This window comes from Quercus lobata, chromosome 10, assembly GCF_001633185.2.
Source record: "Quercus lobata isolate SW786 chromosome 10, ValleyOak3.0 Primary Assembly, whole genome shotgun sequence".
NCBI lineage: Eukaryota > Viridiplantae > Streptophyta > Magnoliopsida > Fagales > Fagaceae > Quercus > Quercus lobata.
In genome coordinates, this window is record NC_044913.1 from 9,460,776 (window position 1) to 9,479,976 (window position 19,201).

Sequence of the window (19,201 nt, forward strand, 5' to 3'; positions counted from 1 at the left end):
TTTACCTTTCCAAATAATTTCTAAAGTTTTCAAAACCATGTGGCAGATTTGTAATCTGCAAATTGGTTCCACATTTTCATTCTAAGCAATCTAACACTTGTTTGGTACGTGTGTTTAAACAACAATTTTCGGTTTTTTTGAAAATATATATGAGTAAAAAAATATATAAAAATATATATAACGTTGTTTAAAAATTAAAAATATGTGTTTAAACTTGTATAGCAAACAGGCCTAATTAGTTCCACATTTTTCATGCTCCTGCCATCTTATCAATATGTTTGTCAAGAAAGGGACATGTGATCTTGATAATTTTTAAATAATTTGACAATGTGTAGATGAGCTGGAAGGCTGCAAGGTCACTTATATTAATAATTTTGCCTCCACTCTCCAATTTTCCCAAAAAAATTGACAGAAAGACAGTGACTTTTATCAAGTTATCTTTATATTTGGTATCCATTTGTTTTGTCTCGTCCTCCCGTACTCCCCACATCTCCATGTGGCATTTGCCACTAATAATTCAAAAGAGAAAAGACCCACATTGTAAGGTTATTATCAAAGAGCAAAAGAACAATAATTGTAGAGCCAACAATCTTTTGTACTGATTTACCAAAAAGAGAGGAATCTTATACTGTATTGACTTGCTAAGACTATTGGTAGTAACTTTCCGAAAATTTGTTTCTCTATTTTAGGATAAAAGCTTTTTTTTTTTTTTCCTCTCCTTTAACTAACTATTTTTTCTTTTTACCAGCATCAAATTCACTGTAACTAAAACTCTATCTTAGGAAGGAAATGGGTAAGCTAATACGGTAGGTTTTTAAGGGTTTTTTTTTTTTTTTTTTTTTTTTTTTTGGGTTACCCATATTCACCCGTTACTATAGCTATTTCAGGTAATTATGATTTAGCCTTGACCTTAATATACCAAAAATATATATGGATAAGTCATGGGACAAGACTTTGCATGCTTAAATTGGAAATACCCTGTTTACATAGTATGATATGAATATCACATATAGTAGTAGGTGAAAATGGTCTTGAAATGACATGTTCAATGCACACAATGAGAAAAAGTTAGTATTGCAGAAATAATAATACTAATCTACTTCCTTTGATTCCTTAATATACAATTTTTGTAAATGTTGTATAACGCTTTTGTTTTTAAATTAAAAAAGTCAAGACTCTTGTAGCTCAACTGACAATTATTGATATTTTCAATAGAAATATCTAATATTAAAATTCACTCTCTTCCAACTATCAAAATGTTTTAAATAAGAAAAAAATTAGGAATGATACAAACAACAATGCTACCCTTTGTAGCCAATTAAATTTGATAAAAATGGCATTATTATAAGACTGTGGATTCAACCCCACATCCACTTTCCCCTCACCCTCCCACGCTATATATCTACTTATTTCAAAACAAAACTTAATCAGATAATAATGGAGTAATAAAATCCACCAATCTATCTAAACCTTTCTTCCTATTTTCCCTTTTATTGAAATCTCAAATTTTCATAATTTGTTACATGTTTCCTAAATACTATGATTTGTATATATCTTTCCTTTTTAGGATGTTAAAATTGACTTGACCTAATTCTTTGATATCCCTTTCTTTTGGTCAAATTTTATATTTATCTCAACAATAGATAGTTAATTTTTTTGTATACACTGAAGGCGCAACCAAATATTTTCTCCTCTTTTCTCTTGGTTGTGTCTATGGCTGTGAGAATGGGTGTGGGACCGTGGGAAGAAGGAGATAAGAAGAAGAGGAAGAAGAGAGAGGATTGGTTTTGTCTGTGTGGTTGTGGGAATGGGTGGGATAGTGGGAGTATCTCTCTCAAATGAAAAGTATTGTGTTGTTAGAAAAAGTTACACACTTTACCTATTTTTTTTAAAAAAATACATACACATACCAAACAAATAATTATATTTTTTCTCACATTTGAAAATATGTAATTAGAAAAATGGTACCAAACACATTTTTTACATTATGAGTATTTTAAATAGATGTTTACACAACACTTTCTAAACTACGGTTTTTACATCATTTTGAACATCAGTACTTGAACTTCAGTACTCTACTACCACACAAACACATATTCATGCAAATTTGCACACACAACTCAAAACAACAGGACTTGTAACTTGAAATCACGATTTTAAATTTTAAAACCATAATTTCAATTAGTTATAAGTTCAATTATTTGAGGTTTGCATGCAAAACTGTGTAGATTAGAATGTGTATAATAAATATCACTCAAAAGATAAAATTTAGTGTCTATTAAACACCATGTTACACACACCGTTACACAACCATTTTTTAAATTGAAATGGTGATTTAAAAATACAATTTCAATTTTTAAAATGTGTGTGCATCTTGGGAGAGTATTGAGGTATATGACACAGGGATTCACATCCCGTGCAATACCTAGGGTATTTCAGGGGGTGCAATACTTTTAATATCAGCCATGAAAATCTAATGCTCAGAAAATTGACACATCATACTCCATGTTGGCAATCTGTGTGCTTCAATTTCTCGCCTATCTCTTCTATTTTCACTTCAGCAGTTCAACTTTCCCAAATTTGAATTTCAGAAAAAACTCTCCTATCTTTTCTCGTAGCTCTCTATCTTCTCATTGCACCCACACCAATGCCGTTGGCGGTGCTTATTACTGGTGTCACCACCACTGGTGGCTATCAAGTCTCCCCTCTCTCCCTCTCAAATTTATTTTCCCTTTTATTTTGTTTTTTGTTTCAGTTTTAATTATTTTGATTACTAGAGCTGTATGATTTTGTTTGGGTTTGAAAAATGGGGGTTTTGGGTATGGTTGTATGTGCTGTGATTGAATATCTGTTTGAGGTGAGCTTGTGTGTGTGTTGTGGTTATAGCTTTGGTTTGGATTTTTGGGTTTCAAATGAATGGTGATTTTTGGGTTTCAAATGAACGGTGGTTGGATGGGTGTTTACACTTTACAGACTTGGGTTATTGCCTTGCTTCTTTATTGTTGTTGTTGCTGTGGCCTTTGAGTCCTCTATTATTGTTGCTGAAGGTGTTTGTTGAAATGCTTCATAGAGTTTTAGTTTATCTCTTTGTATTCTGCCTTCTTTTGTCTCTTCTTTTTGGATTTTTATGTTAATGTGATGGTATGTGTATGGAAATTGGATTTTCAAGTTAGTATGTTATCGTTGAGAACTTATCTCAGGCAGACAGTAGACAAATTATTCTCATAAAAGCTATGATTTTGTATTCAAAATAGCACAAAAATGAAATTCTATTTATTTGTTAACTGCATTAAGTGGTCTGCTAGCTGCCCTAATTTATTTTAGCATTGGATTTGGATCTATTGGATTTGACATTTAGGAAATGTTGATACCAAATCTATGATTTCCCCCTTTTTTTTTTCTCTGTTCTCGATTTATTTGCCTAATATCATACATTTCTTACTCCTTTTAGCTTCTTTTACTGAAATAGAGCTATGATTCTTAGCTTGATACTAATTTCTCAATTTGAAATTTGTCACAATGGATCAGTTTTTTCTCATTCCCTATATTTCTATTGTGGTTTGAATTGTGAAATGCACTGAAGGTGTTTGTGAAAATATTTGTTGGAAACTTTGAAGTGATGTTGAGATAATTTATTTGTATCTTGTGCAGTCTTGAGGGAGATTTGTCATGTTGAGAAATGCGCCAAGCTATTCTTTAAATTGGTTAATTCATTCAGGAGATTAATCTTGTGTAATGAAAAAATCAAAACAAATTGAAGTTTTGAATGGACTTGTCTTGGCCATGACATCATTCAAGAGATTCATCTTTTGCCTTCCATTGTTGCCATTGTATAATGGAATTGCTGTGCAAGTTGTATTTTCATGTATTAACTGATTTTTTGTGTTGATGAATAGATGAAATGTAAACAAATTTGTTTTGCAAATAGCATGTTGTGATGGAGTTCTATTATTAGCTTTTTAGGTCTTAATGCATTCCAATTTTTTATCTAGTCTAAATAGTCATTCTTGCTGGAGAGACCAACAGTTCTTTGCATTTGAATATGCTTGCAACAAGTACTAAAAATTGGAGGATGACTTAAAAACACAAATTATTAAAATTATTCACAGCCTCATTCGGGCTCTTCACCAAAAAGCCAATCTATATGATGGAATTTCTTGGAAATACTATTATTGCTCTATTCTGTCAAATTACAACCTTGTGCTCAATATATTCTCTTGAAAACAAGAATTACGTGACAAGAGTCTTCAAGGATGTTTGGCATACTTTAAAATCAATGGATCCAAGATAGAAGTAAACCACCAAAAAAAAAAAAAAAAAAAAAGCTTGATACAAAAAAGGAACTAAATTATATTCTTTAATTACAAGGCCATAATAACATGATACAATAGACAATTTGTTTCTACCATCCTATTACCTAATTCCCATGTAATAACCAAAAAAAATGTTGTGCATGCTTTAAGATCAAATGCTTCAACAATCTTATACACCTACTTAATTGTAAATAAAAAATTGTGTCATGACCCTACTCAATTGTAACAAAAAAAAAAAAAAAAAAAAAAAAAATCACATGCACTCATTTAGTTCCACACTTGGGGTGTCTCTTGCTTCTTGACTATATGCGTACATTCCATCTAAAGCTTGCAATTTTCAATTGGGCCTATAGATTTCTTCTTCTTGTTTCAAGTATTGGCAAAAAGGTTATCAAAACCTGAGGTAGAGAAGTGGGCAGCAGTATCATGGGGGATTTGGAATGCACGCAATAAGTTTTATTTTGAGAAGATTCAAGCCCATCCCAAAGCCATTCTGGACGGGGCTGTTGTTTTCTTGCATGAATACCCGAACCTTGTGGCTGCACAAAGAAATTCTTGATACACAGTGTCGGGTCCTGCTGCTGCGTGCAATGGGGTACTGCTGTTTTTTTCCTCTGCACTAGGTAGCTGTTGGATTTCTGCACTGGATAGCTGCTGCCTACAACATGTGGGCTACTGTTTTCTTATTCTGCACTGATTTCCCTCTCGGCACTGGTTTTAGTTTTATTGTAGTTAGCTCCATGGGCATTTACTGTTTTGTTTCCCCTGACTGACCCCCAGGGTCTATACTTCTTTGTATACAAACTATATCAATAATATATCTATCTTTACCTCGAAAAAAAAAAAAAAAAAAAAGGATAATGGTAGTGCTACATAGAAGAGTGAAAGTAAATGAAACCAATAAGCACAACATCCTTCAAAGGGCATGCACACTAGAAACACATAAGAGATACTAAAGCTTAAACCACAATTCACATACAATATAGCATATGAACTACAAGAATCTCTGATTTATAATCTCCTAAAACCAGATATCAGATATTGATTTACCACAAAGCCTTACCACATTGATGCAGAACTACATTTTTTTTTTTTTTATAAACAAATGCATGACTACATAGCAATTAGTTGTGACTGTAATCAGTTAAACTTCAAGGTTCTAAGTATAATTCTTCAACCATCAAGAGAAAAGAATAACATGTTTTCTCATGATGAAACTAAATTAGTTCAATGCCCAACAAATAACTGCACAAATTAAAACAAAAAGCGATGAGAACCAGTATCACTATCAAACTGCAATTGTTAATCTTTTCCAATTAAAATGGCATCTAACTAGGTATAATATAAATTACAGAATTTCAATCTCTAATGTTTTATTTCATCAATCAATTAAAACAAAAACCTTATAGTTCAAAATCCAAAGAAAAAAAAAAAAAACCACTCTCTTAACAGCTGAAATAACATCCCCATTCAATGTAGTAAACAATGGTGAAAAACAGAACTACATTACACAACTATAATTTTTTTTTTTTTAAATCCTCTATAGCGAGCATCATAACTTAAAACAAATATTCTAAACAATTACATAACAAATTACCAAAACACACATAACGTAATAACGAAGAACAAAATCGCAAACATCAAGATGATCTACATATTATCAAACAAAAAAAATCAGCTAAAAAATACAATAAAACATAAGGAAGCTATAGCATAATGAAGGGCAAAAGAAAACACTCAGCTCATTGAAAACACAGCACACACACAATGATAATTATAATTATATCCTTTTCCTTCTCACCCTCCTACTTCCACAAGCACAAGTCTGTAAAGTGCAAACACCCATCCAACCACCGTTCATTTGAAACCCGAAAATCACCATTCATTTGAAACCCAAAAATCCAAACCAAAGCTATAACCACAACACACACACAAGCTCACCTCAAACAGATATTCAATCACAGTACATTCAGCCTTACCCAAAACCCCCATTTTTCCAACCCAAACAAAATCATACAGCTCTAGTCATCAAAATAATTAAAACTAAAACAAAAACAAAAATAAAAGGGAAAATAAATTTGAGAGGGAGAGAGGGGAGACCCAATAAGCCACCAGTGGTGGTGACACTAGTAATAAGCACCGCCAATGGCATTGGTGTGGGTGCAATGAGAAGATAGAGAGCTACGAGCAAACCTTGAAAGAGGAGAAGACTAGACCGGGAAGCATCACCGGTGGTGGTGTAGGACAAGCTGAAGCCCACGGAGATTCGACCATGGATTTACAATCTCCAAGAAAGAGTTTTTTTTTCTTTCTAAAATTCAAATTTGGGAAACCTGAACTGCTGAAGTGAGAAAAGAAGAGATAGGAGAGAAATTGAAGCATGCAGATTGCCAGCGTGGAGATATGACGTGTCAATTTTCTGAGCATTAGATTTAATCCATGGCTGATATTAAAGGTATTGCACACCGTGCAATACCCTAGGTATTGCACGGGATGTGAATCCGATGACACAGTTTAGACAGTGAGAGAGAGGAGGTCTGTCCAGGAGTCCACCCTCTCACAGGGGTACGAACATAATAATTTCCCCTTTGGCAGAGTTATTAATTTTATTTTTTATATGGAAGACAATCATCAATGCCACTTTGATGATCTGACATATTTTTTATTTGCTTCTTTTAAATTTGCTTCTACCGTTCAAAGTGGATACAAAGGAACGTCTGCTTTCTTAAAATAAATTGGACACCTAAGTATATGTTTTGATTCAACTGAATGTGGCGTTTATGTTTTGCATTTTTAGACCTTTTTTTTTTTTTCCTGTACATGAACAGTAATATCACATAATTTTACTTTGCAGGGAACAAAAAACACTGTTTATGAACTGTTCACACATTGTTTATGTACTGTTCACGCACTATTCATGGGTCCCACAATACTATTCACACATTTAAAAATTATTTTGTTACAATATTTTTAGTTTCAGTAAAAATAAGTTCAATCTAAACAGACTTTAAATGTTAGTATGTGGTAAAAAGAATGAAATATGGTTGGTGAAGCTGTCAACTAACTTAAATTGCAATAAGGGATCAAGCCCCATGTCCCTTGCTGAGTATGGTTGGTGTGCTGACATGTTAGCAAATAGTAATAAATAGTAAAAAAATTGTTTTTTTATTGTTTTCAGTTTTCAGTAAAATAAGCTGTATCTAAACGCACACTAAATACAGTGACAACAAAGGAAATTATTGGTTTTAGGGATTTCCTTTTTTTTACTCTAGGAAACGAAAAGTGCAAAATGTATTAAATTGAAAATGCATGTCATGGAACTCGAAAAAAGTGTCAAACATTTTCACATTTTAAACAATATTACACACATTTTTATATACTTTTCACCCACATGTATTTTAAAAAATTACAAAAATCACATTTCAAACTACTCTACCAAACACCCCCTCAGTTTTTTGCAAACTGCATTTCACTTCCTATGAAATGCTTTTTGAGTAGAGATACCAAATATGAGTCTACGATAGTCACATTTGCGTTATATCTCAAAAAGACTAGTCACAGTTAAGATTTCTTATAGTTGTTAATAAAATCTCAAATCAAGCCAGTATATGTCTAACGTGGGACTTATCAAACGCACCCACACAACACAAACTTAGTCAATATCCAATCAAATAAGGGGCATCACATTTCCATTTTTTACATGCCTAGTGCCATATGTCTTACATTAGAATTATTCCTTTTTTTTTTTCTTCCTTAAGCTTTGCACGTATATCCAATTGTGTCCATAGCTCATCCTTTACTATATCTTTGAAAGTTTGGAGATAAATGAGACTTGGAGGTAAAAATAAATAATTTGTCAAATTTGTCCTTACGGTGTCAATCTATATATTTCTTTAAATTGAATAAAAAATTATAATTTTCAATTTATATGATGTCTTATCATTTTCCCGCATTACCATTTTATTTTCTAAAATAACTAAATTTAATGAAGGGATTATCTATTCTTCTTATCCTACTTAAATTTAAAAACATTTAAAGAAGGGGAAGGGATTATCATTTCACTCTGCTCTCCTTCCTTTTGTTCTCATACCCTTAACTCTCATCTATTTCCAAACTTTCAAACAAATTGTAAAGGATGAGCTCAGGATATAAAACAATTGGATATATGAACAAAGCTTAAGGAGAAAAGAAAAGGGGAATAATCATAATGTAAGAGAAATGGCACTGGGCATGTAATAAATCTAACTATATTTAAGATTCCACATTAAATATACAAATTCTCTTTCCATTTAGGAAGTGGAATGCAGTTTGAAAAAATTGAGAACAAGCTCGAACCAGTGCCATTTGAGAGCTCAAGCTTAGAGAAGGCAAAATAGAGCGATCAACGTCCTTGAACCAAAGGCGGAGAGGTCATATTTTTATCTCCTTTGTTAGTTGTTACGACCCCCTCGGCCGCGAGCTGCACCCTTTTTTTCCCACGTGGGGTTATGGTGACAAAAGAGAGAAATATGGAAAGTTAATGTCAAAGATATTTTATGGTTATGCATAGAGGGGTTACCATGACCTTCTAACAAGCATATATAAGCTTTGATTTTTCTCACAAACATTCTGATAATCTAATATTATTGTTCAATAGGCTTTCATAGAATCCTTATATGCTTATCAAATAACAACTAAGCAACTAAGATAATCTAATAAATCAAATTACAACTCTAATAGGTCACATTGCTAGCTGCCATCTTTAAATTATCTTAGGCAATCCCATACAGTTCATAACAGGATCGACCAATTGGTTTAACCATGATTTTTCTGGCACAGTTGTTCCCGAGTTCCTACTCCCAGAGTTCCTGTTCCTATTCCTTCTCCTAGGATTCCTTCTGTTACTACTCCCAGAGTTCCTTCTGTTAGTCTCTTCCTCTCCTTCGCCATCTTTGTCATCAGTCTCTTCCTTCGCTTGGTCACCAGTGTCATTAGTCTCTTCCTTCCCTTGGTCATCAATATTGACATTATCATCTTCCTGCCCTTGGTCACCATCCCCAAAAATTCCTTGGAGCTCGTTATCCAAAAAATCCTGTGAGATGAAAAGCAGAGCTAATCCTATTGAAACTATCTTCAAACCAGTTAGGAAATGCTTCTTTTTAGAGTCCATCTGCTTTATCTGTCTTTTGAGAGCATACCATTGATTCATCATCTGTGGTAAAAATCCCAGTAGGAAAAGTATAAGCATGAACACTCCAACCATAGTCTCATCTTGGGCTACAGACGGACTCTCCAGGAGAACTAAACAAATAGCAAATACACATACTTCACTAGAAACTGAAATGATCTCAACAAACTGAACTGCATTATTAATAAATGGCTTATTGAGAACAAGGAATAAGAGCTGAAAAGAAGTGATGCATAGCAATATTATAGTGGGAATCTCAGAAGGCCAATGGTCCTTATAGACACCAGTCATAGTCCCTAGTACAATGCGTCTTAAGGACTCAAGCAATGTGTAGTATAATCTGAGTTTCCCAAACAGCTTTTGGTTAAAAGGTGCCTCTGAATGTGTATGAACACTGCCCCCAAAAACCTCAGCTTTTGGATAAACCTCTTCGGTTTTGTCATCAGAGGCAATGATCCCGTCATCGGAGGCAATGATCCCATCATCAACATTTGGATGAACACTTGAGCTAGACGTCAAGGTGCCAGTCGAAGTTGTTGTAGTGTGTGGTCTTGCTGAGGGAATAGGACTCGGTTGAGTTGAACGGGACGTACTTCGCGCTGAACTTGGTGGAGCTAAGTCAAGCCTCGTCCCTGATGTTATCACAACATTGTCCCCAGAAACCTCTTCTACTTTTGGACAAAGCTCTTCAGTTTCCTCATTAGAGGCAATGATCCCATCACCATCTTTATCAACACTTTCTCCAGAAATCTGTGAGAGGATGGGGCCTCTTATATCTTCGTATAGAGGCCCTAAAATGATTAGGCAATCAGAGTTTTGTTTCCATGTCCATTGGCCTCTATTTCCAAGACTGTAAAATCTCCGACCTGCTTGATGAGCTTCCTTGTATTGAAGTTGCTTTGCAAATGTAATGCGTGTAGAGAGGAACCAGAGCAAGGCTAGCAGTAGAAAAGACACAGCACCCAGAAACGGACTGCCAACTACAATCCCTGATCGTGTTCCTCCTTAATTCACAAAAGGGAGAAAAGATGAAGCCACATAGTTGTGTACTTGGAAGTTTTTATGAATAGGACTTATATGAACAAGACATGAACATAGTAAAAGATTAGCTCATTCTATGGTATATCAAAATGAGAATTAGACAATTCTTTGATTAAAGAATTCAATATAAGTAGAGAGTTGAAAGATACTAATATGGGGTTTGCAATTAGTAAAAAAGAAAGCAACATAATTATCTTTCGAAACTTAAATATTGCATGATAAATGCATAGATAAGGATATATTTGTAGGGAAGTAAACAAACTGTCAAGTTACCTCTAATTAGAGCAGAAGAGGCCTCACAAATACTAGGTAGTGCAAGATTTACAAGGAATATTTCAAATCTTGGGAATGTGAGTAGTCCATAACCCCTCTGCTTTTGCTTCCTAAATTTTAGGATGGCAAGGAGTAGAGCATGCAGCAGTATTAAACTGCCACCAATTATGGCTAACCAGAACATAGTTCTACTAAAATCCTCCCACCTACAGGAGACAAAATCTAGTAAGATATTACATTGAAAAATAAATGAGTCTGTTTGTGGCACTTCAAAATCCAAATGATGAATTCACGAAGTAAACATAAATGAATAATAGGGAATTAAGTATCAAGTTTGTCCTTTTGGTTTGATCAATAACTAGCATACCGAATAGTTCATTCCCAAAATTCTTCAAATTGCATTCAACGGTTCATTTTAAAAAGGAAGAAGAAGAAGACAAAATATTTCATTATTGCTTTCATAGTTTTTCCGCTTAAGATTGAATATTTTTTGAGAAAAATAAAATCTGAATTGAATATTCTTTTCATTTTTTTATCTCTAAAATCTATATGCAATGCAACTACATGTAATAGATAGAAATAAGAGGCCTCATAACTTACCCATCCAATTTATATTCAGCATCTGGTTTACTATTGTTCTGCAGGTGTACAATGAATTCTGTCACAAAATTTATTCATGATTAAAGAAGTCAAAAGCAAGTCACAGAAAAAAGTAGAGGTTTCAGACCTGAAATAATGATATATATTCTTTGGGATTTGGCCGCAATCGTGCTTTGTATATGGAAGCAGCCCTACTCAAATTCCCTTGTTTTGGCTGCACACCCAGGAAAATTCCTGAATCATGAATTTTAGACCTGTAGGAATCTGAGTTGGTCAGAGGACTTGAGCCCACCACGACTGGGTGGATGTGCCCAGACTCCCATGGAAGACTGAAGTAGGGAATGCTCCATCGCAAACCCCTTGCAAATTCATAATAATTCACTGGCAGTTTCACTGCCAACCATCTAGATAATGCAAAAACCTGAATATGGCATGCACTTCTCTGTATGAAATAGAAAAGGAAAAATGATCATTAGTTCTACAAGAATGATGCAGTTCATAAGGTTTGATAAGTTATTTTTATCAGATATTTTAAATGACAGTATGTTACACTAATCTACCCGCCATAAACCATAAATAAGGTTTGATAAAGTTCAACAAGAGTAATGCAGTTCTTGAACAACACCCCACCTCACAAAATCCCACTCTGAAGAGGTCAATCCTAGTTTCCATCTTTGGCAGAAGTACCAATAGGCTCTACAGGCTTCAGTTGGGCTTTTGGTTCAAAAAGTCAGACAACATGGTCAAAAGACTCAAAACCAAGCAAATATTTTGAGAGTTCAATTATATATTAAATTTAATGTATAAAAATCAAGGAATATTATTCTGGGGGTGTATTGTTTCTACAGGAGGAGGAAAAGGGTTAATTTGTTCCACGGTATATCTAGTTATTTTACTTGACTGTCAAGAGGCTATATGTAATCATAGTGCAATAACCTACTGGTGTAGTTTGATTAAATTTTGGTTCAAACCTTGGAAAATACTGGATCAGACACAAAGAAAAAAAATTAGGAAAGATGATTTGTACATCAGAAAGATCTTGTTTTACCATAAAATAAATGCTTTGAAAAGAGTAAGACCATAAACATATTTTAGAATGAAGAGATCACCAACGATGTGCTTAGTGTTCTTATTCAAGGTGTCCCAAGAAAGTTAAAGGTGCACATCAACATGCTATCAGATATTTTTTTTGGGGTCATGATTGTTTGTCAAGAATGTCATTTAAAGAAATTTTTTTCAACCCCAAACAGTTGTAAGATTATTCTCTACCCCTTTTATAAATCCAACCTCACCATTAATGTCAATTTATTTACTGTTGTGTTTCTAAGAGTGTAAAAGCCCCTGAGTAGAAGATTATCATGGTTTAACTAAATAATCAATTAATGAGATAACTGTTCAAATGAGTTAGATATCATACAAAAAGATTCCTTGCAGGATTAGAAAAAGATGAAAATGGTGTTGGAAATGCCCCAATGGAGGAAAGGCTTGCAATTGAAACCGTAAGCAGCCCGGCAGCAACAGCTGTCGCCACAAATGAAGCAGTTGCAAGCACAGCAACCACAGAAGATATTTTGGGCACATGATCTGTATTTTTTTTAACCATACATCAGTAAATAAATAAGGAAATCAAAGGGCTAAAAAGTGTCATCTAGGGCATAGATGTTGGACTACAATTGAGCTGACAACAAGAGACAAGAGGAAGAATCCTTACAGGGACATAGTTGTAGATCATTGGAACGTAGATTTTTGTTTCCAGCAACATCCCCAATCACGTTTTCAGGAACAAAGACGGATACACAGTATACACTATCATTTTCTGCTTTTATCTCTATAGCATATATTCTTGAACTTATTTCTTTAAAGCTGAAAATGGTAATGATTCATTGGAAAGGAACAAAAATGAAAATATGTTAAAAGTAAATATTACCAATTGAAATATTATTTCCATCAAGAACCCAAATGGTGTGTAAAAAGGTCATCATCATGGTTTCTGATTTGTGTGTGGGTGCATTAATATACATAGATACAAACTCAAAGGTAACCAGAAATTACTTGCCTCTGTATATTCCCTCCTATGATTGATAATATAGAAGAGTTGGCGCCAAATACAGGCTTCACGAATTTTATCAACATAGGGATGTTGCGTTCTCTTGTCCTAATATGGGATGGTGTACTCAACATTACAGCGGGCCTAAGAGATTCTGAACGTGGTGTACTCAACGTTACAGCAGGTCTCAGAGAATCTGAAGGTCACATTTATATCTATCAGGAGGAAACACCCTACAAATAGACATTTAAATATAAAGCTTTCCTAATTGCATATACTCTTTCCTTTTTTTGATATACCTAATTGCATATAACCATAGAAATATTCAAAGAGTTCAGTAACAGAATATTTAAACATAATTTTGATTCCACAAACAGATGGTTTATTTTCTCTTGTAATGATTGTAAACTATTGTCAATCATACCATATAGGAAAGTAATTGGTTCAACTTGGGAAACTGGAGTCCCTGAAATGCATATTATAGTTGAATTAATGTTTACTGTGACTATAGCCATGCCAGATACACATGTAGCAGCCTGAAAGGAGAGAGTGAAAAAGAGTAAGCAAGAAAGGTATGAGAAAAATAGGTCCTATAGATGTAAAAGCGATAAATGTTCTCAAACAAACACATAATGTACACTCCATAGGAGTCCATACACAATACGTCCACAATTTCACATGCGATATCCATATTTTATTATTTTTTAAGAATGCCCACATTTAAACGTGAAGCTAGTAGTGTGTACGGATGATGTACAACAATGATTGTGCAATAGTCAGTACCCTTTTGCATTTTATATTAGGGGGAAGTTCAAGATGTGCAACCAGGTAAAATTTTCAAAAATGATTCTTTCCCAATACAATTAATGGTTCTAATGTTTCTAAGTGACCCCATTCAAGATGATGATGTGCATATACAAAATAAAAATGAGCCATTCCAAATTCATAGGACAACTAAACAGCCTCCTAACCTATGAACCAACTTCTATTCTCATGGCTGAAAAAATAGTATAAGATTGTGAGAACCATCTGACCTTATATTCAAATCTGCGATGTCCTGGATGTTGTTTACTGACGGCCAGAGGAAGAAGTGTGCCCTGACTCAATTGGAGAGCATATAAAATTTGCACTTTGAGAGAATTTAAAATTTCTGCAGATGAGTTGAGAACTGGCTCTGGAAAGGTTAAACACACCCTTAGTTTAATACAGTTATTAGTTGCTCGCACCAGTCTAGTTTCACCATTAAGTTGAAGTAGCCTTTCTGGAACATGAGTAGTTAAGTTCACAAACATTCTTCGTCTATCTGTAGAATTAATGAACAGAGCATGTAAAGAGCACATTGACAACAGCAACAACAATCACTCAATTAAATTGGACAAGGTCGGTTACATAAACAGTCCAGATTATACATTTTAATATGATACAGATTGCCAATAAGTAAAGCTCAAGGCATCAATTAGATAAAAACAAGAATAGCTATGAAAGGACATGTCACTCATAAATCCTCCTGAAAATAATGATACATATTGCCTACTAGGAAAAAAATAATTCTATGGAAATAAAAACTAGACTCACCAAAATGCACATGGAGAGTAGAATTCGGGTTTCTTGTAAATTTGTTCCCGGCACTGTCGGTACAAAAATTACTATCCATTGCCAAAATCACTCGCCCATACTGAGCAGTGGATGATAAACCCACAAGGACAGAATATTGAAGGTTTGGCTGTAGAATGTTGAGCGAGGATGGTATAACTTGGCCAGCACCATAGACCAAAAGCTGTAAAGAGTTTTCCAAAAGTGATGAAAATGTTAGAATTCGGTTTATTATTCAGTCTAGACTGCATAACTAGTCAGAGAACCTAGATTATGGACTTCAATTTACACATCTACACAATTAACATGGTGGACAATTCCATATGAGAAATTTCAAGACATTTGTCAGTGATTATAAAATTTTAAAAAGATGATTATATCATATATTGTTAAGTGTTTCAAGCAGTGTTATTATAAAATATCTAACAATAAATCCTTGCCTAGGTAGATAATCCACCATTATTGCCTTCTGTGTATGGACTTCATTACACTAGAGGGAACTCCATTTTATCTTTCTCAAATCAACCAAAGCTATTCTTCAATAAATAGAAAGGTTGAGAACAAATCAACCCAAAAACCACAATTCTAAAACACCATAATAATGCAAGAATCGAATAGAGAACATAAAATCAATTTAACGTGTTTGTTAGCCACCTACTCACATTGCAGTCATTCACAGACGAGCACACAAAACCTCCTCCACCAGTAGGTCCAGTACAAGGTTCACTGAAAGATATATTTATAGAAACATTCAGAGCATTTGTGAAAGGTGTTGAGGTTGTGATATATGCCGTAGGCGGGACTGTATCTGCAAAGTTAAGGTATAATATGATTCAGATAAGTGTACAGACAAAATATAAGTCAGCATGATTGCCAGAAAAGCTAAATTGGATTGTTACATCACAGACTCGGTTTGGTTTCAGCAGGCTTCAGGGACAGAGGGAGACTTTGACCATGGGGGCAATGCCCCCTAATTTTTTTTTTTTTTTAAAAAAATATTAGTATATATATATAGGTATAAATTTTAGCAATTTTATTCTATAAAATTACAATTTGCTCTCGCTTAATAATATCATTGAATCTTTTAAGAGTAATACTATAAACACAAACTTTTCTATAACATTTTTACAAACTATTAAGATAATAAATTCTTATTGGCTTACATCTGGACTCATTTGTAACTCTAGCATTTTCCTCATTTTAAAGGGCATAAAAAAAATTATAAACCTAAAATCTAAAACAAAATATACTAGCCCAAAAAAATTATCCCAACAACAAAAAATACTAATAACAACTTAAAAACAATTAAGCTCAATCAACCAATTTTACCCAAAACAAATAACTCAACTCTTTAAAAAATTTTAAACAAAATAATTTTGTCCTTACCCAATAGCAAATGCACGCATAAAAGGACAAAACTTAGATACAGTACCTTAGGTGCTGTTCCTTAGGTTCATCTCTTAAAATTCAGTCATGTAACTACTTAACTAAAAAATACACTTCTATCATGTAAGAAAAAATCCATATGACAGAATTTTAAGAAGGAAATACAAGGAACAGTACCTAAGTCTTGCCCCACATAAAAAATAATAATAAATAATAATTTTTTTTTTTTTTTAACTTTAGCAGTTAAGCAACAAAACTAGAGGTTGGAGCAGCAACACGCAACCAGTAGCAAAATTGCCTCCTCTAACTTTAAGTTCTGACTTTGTCCTTGGTAGGCTTGATAAAGTGTCAAACTAACCTCACTGTAGGGTGTCTTTGAGTCTTCAAGAATATGAATAGTAAGGTACTTTTTATGCATTTCATACAAAGTTGAAAATTGAGTAGATGGATTTTGTAGAGCCCATTTTCAGAAAAATGTATACATTAGAAATTGGGTACTAAAGATCACGATATAAGCTCATGAGAGGGGAAACATTTCCTAGACATAATTGTTGAAGACTTTCAAGCAAGAAGGTCTTATTTTAAGTTGAGTGGTAATTGAAGAAAATATAATAACAATAAGAAAAAGAATAAAAGGAAGGTTCTTAACCAACAGTCCAGCTATAGCTACCGCAGCCAACTCCTTGGGACCTGTTGGTGCAAACCTCAAATGTATGATTTCCATCCTGCAAACCTGCATACGAAACCGTCCTACCTTCACAATTCGAAGCAATGCCATCATCCAGCTGCAACAACAAGTTTATTAACCTATTATTTTGTGGAACGAGCCAAATGGACATCAAGAGAAAATCCAAAGTTTTCCCAATAAATCAAACCATGATGCAGCTTTTTCACTTCCCACATACCCAGGGACGGAGAGAGACTTGGACCCGCGGGGGTGGGACCCCTAATTCTTTTTTTAAAAAATATTAATATATTTATCAGTACCAATTTTAACAATTTTGTTCTATAAAATTACACTTTGCCCCCTTTAGCAATATCATTGATTCTTATAAGAATATTACTATAACCACAAACTTTTCTATAACATTTTTACAAACTGTTGAGATAGTAAATTCTTATTGTTTTGTATCTGGAGCCATTATTTACATCATATTTTTACTTACTAATAACCAATTACCACATTAACAATTTGTAAAAAAGTTTGTAATTTTAGCAGTTTTCTCCTTTTAAAGGCCAAATCTAAAATCTAAAACAAAGTAAACAAGCTCAAAAAAACTATCTAATAACAAAAATTACCAATACTAAAGCAAAAAACAATTAAGTTCAATCAACATATTTTACTCAAAACAAACAACTTGGCTCTTTAAAAAATTTTAAACAAAATAATTTTGTCTTTACCTAAATGCACACATAAAAAACACAAAAAATAAATAAAAAACCTTTAGTTGACAGAGCGCTAGAGCTGCAGCACACAACCAACATCAAAGTTGTCACCCTAACTTCAAGTCCTAACTCTATCCCAGCACTTACCATTGAGTTGGCAAGCAAAACACACACACAACAACCAAAAAAAAAAAATCCAATAATTTAGTTTGGCACCAGGAAGAAGATGACTAAATAGCAATAGTACATGAGTAATCGTTCATTATAATAATCTTATCAACTACAGAAAAATACAAAAATATGTACGTATGAATAAACTGAATTCCAAATAGTTTTCTTGATTAGTCTAAACTCTGAGCGAAAGTTTAAGCTCATTACATCCTTAAAGAGTGGAAAGAAGTGCTAATTACTCTCTGAAATCAACCAACTCCCTTACATGAACTTAAGAACCATGAAACATATATATAAAGTCGTGTGAGAGAGAGAGAGAAAGATCAGAGCACCCAAAACGAAAAGCTAAGTAAAACTAGCTCAAAGTGTTACTAGAGCTTAACGTACCTTGCAAGTGATATTACAATTGGTGCAAGTGCCACTCCCACCCACAAGAACTTCAAAGACGAATATGGTTGAGTTGAGTTTTGAGAATGCATGGGGAGTCGTCAAGAACTTCACAGTGAGCTCTGAGTCATCACAGAGTATGAAACCCAAAAGAGAAAAAACCGAGCAAAGTAAAACCACCAGTGGAAGCTTGAGCAAGCCCATTGCAGAGTAGACCTTAATTGAAGTCTGAGACATGTAAACTGTAAAGGCCCAACAATTTATAACTAAAAGAAACACATTTGTGGGGCATGTGAAAATAAATTTGAACAGTGAGAGCAGGACATTGTATGGAAACAGTGTTGTAAATGGGATTAGTTTTTTTAATTTTTTTTTATTTTTTTTATTGAATAAAAAAGGAAGCTTTTAGTGTGAGCTCATCGACCTCATGCCACGTGATGGCAATGGATAATACTACGTGTACCTCATGGGTCTTGCTGTCATTATCGCTCGAACTGCTCCTCTCTAAATGCAAAATGAAAACTACTACCATCAAGCCACACCCTTTATGTGGTTGTAAATTAATGGGATTAGTTGGATAGAAAATAGATTATACAATGATTGGTAGAGGTAAGAGATTGACGTAAGAAGATGACATAAACTGTGAAAATTCAAGGCTTTCACACGGAGAAAGAGAGAGAGAGAGAAGATGAGTTTGGACTGTTTAGTGGTTGGGGAGGTGACTTAAGAGAGTGACTTATGATGACTTAACAGTGCAAGTTCAAGGCTTCACAAACTTCTTTCAAAAAAAAAAAAAAAAAAAAAAAAAAAAAAAACATCATAACTTTTGCAACAATT

General features: G+C 33.8%; 1 protein-coding gene across 2 annotated transcripts; it reads right to left on the bottom strand.

Annotated features, from left to right (window-relative positions):
* Nucleotides 1-8,797: 8,797 nt before the first annotated feature.
* On the bottom strand, nucleotides 8,798-18,616 carry LOC115963560. Of its 2 annotated transcripts, XM_031082599.1 has the most exons (13): nucleotides 18,365-18,616; nucleotides 17,070-17,205; nucleotides 15,697-15,842; nucleotides 15,017-15,218; nucleotides 14,476-14,744; nucleotides 13,866-13,977; nucleotides 13,451-13,637; nucleotides 13,106-13,257; nucleotides 12,812-12,978; nucleotides 11,522-11,836; nucleotides 11,395-11,432; nucleotides 10,795-11,000; nucleotides 8,798-10,484 (listed from the first exon to the last, which is right to left on the bottom strand). In XM_031082599.1, exons 1-13 carry the CDS (start codon nucleotides 18,599-18,601, stop codon nucleotides 9,055-9,057), a joined length of 3,597 nt encoding a protein of 1,198 aa, XP_030938459.1. In that variant the 5' UTR covers nucleotides 18,602-18,616; the 3' UTR covers nucleotides 8,798-9,054. The 2 variants fall into 2 exon arrangements, with proteins under 2 accessions (XP_030938459.1, XP_030938460.1); XM_031082600.1 differs by lacking the exons at nucleotides 17,070-17,205; nucleotides 18,365-18,616 and having other exon boundaries at nucleotides 15,693-15,787.
* Nucleotides 18,617-19,201: the final 585 nt, after the last annotated feature.

Coding starts and splice junctions, on each gene's coding strand:
- LOC115963560 (XM_031082599.1), bottom strand. CDS start 18,601: ATGTCTCAGACTTCAATTAAGGTCTACTCTGCAATGGGCTTGCTCAAG. Junction 15,843..17,069: donor TAGCTATAGCTGGACTGTTG/GTTAAGAACCTT, acceptor TTAACTTTGCAG/ATACAGTCCCGCCTACGGCA. Junction 14,745..15,016: donor TACTCTCCATGTGCATTTTG/GTGAGTCTAGTT, acceptor TTAATTCTACAG/ATAGACGAAGAATGTTTGTG.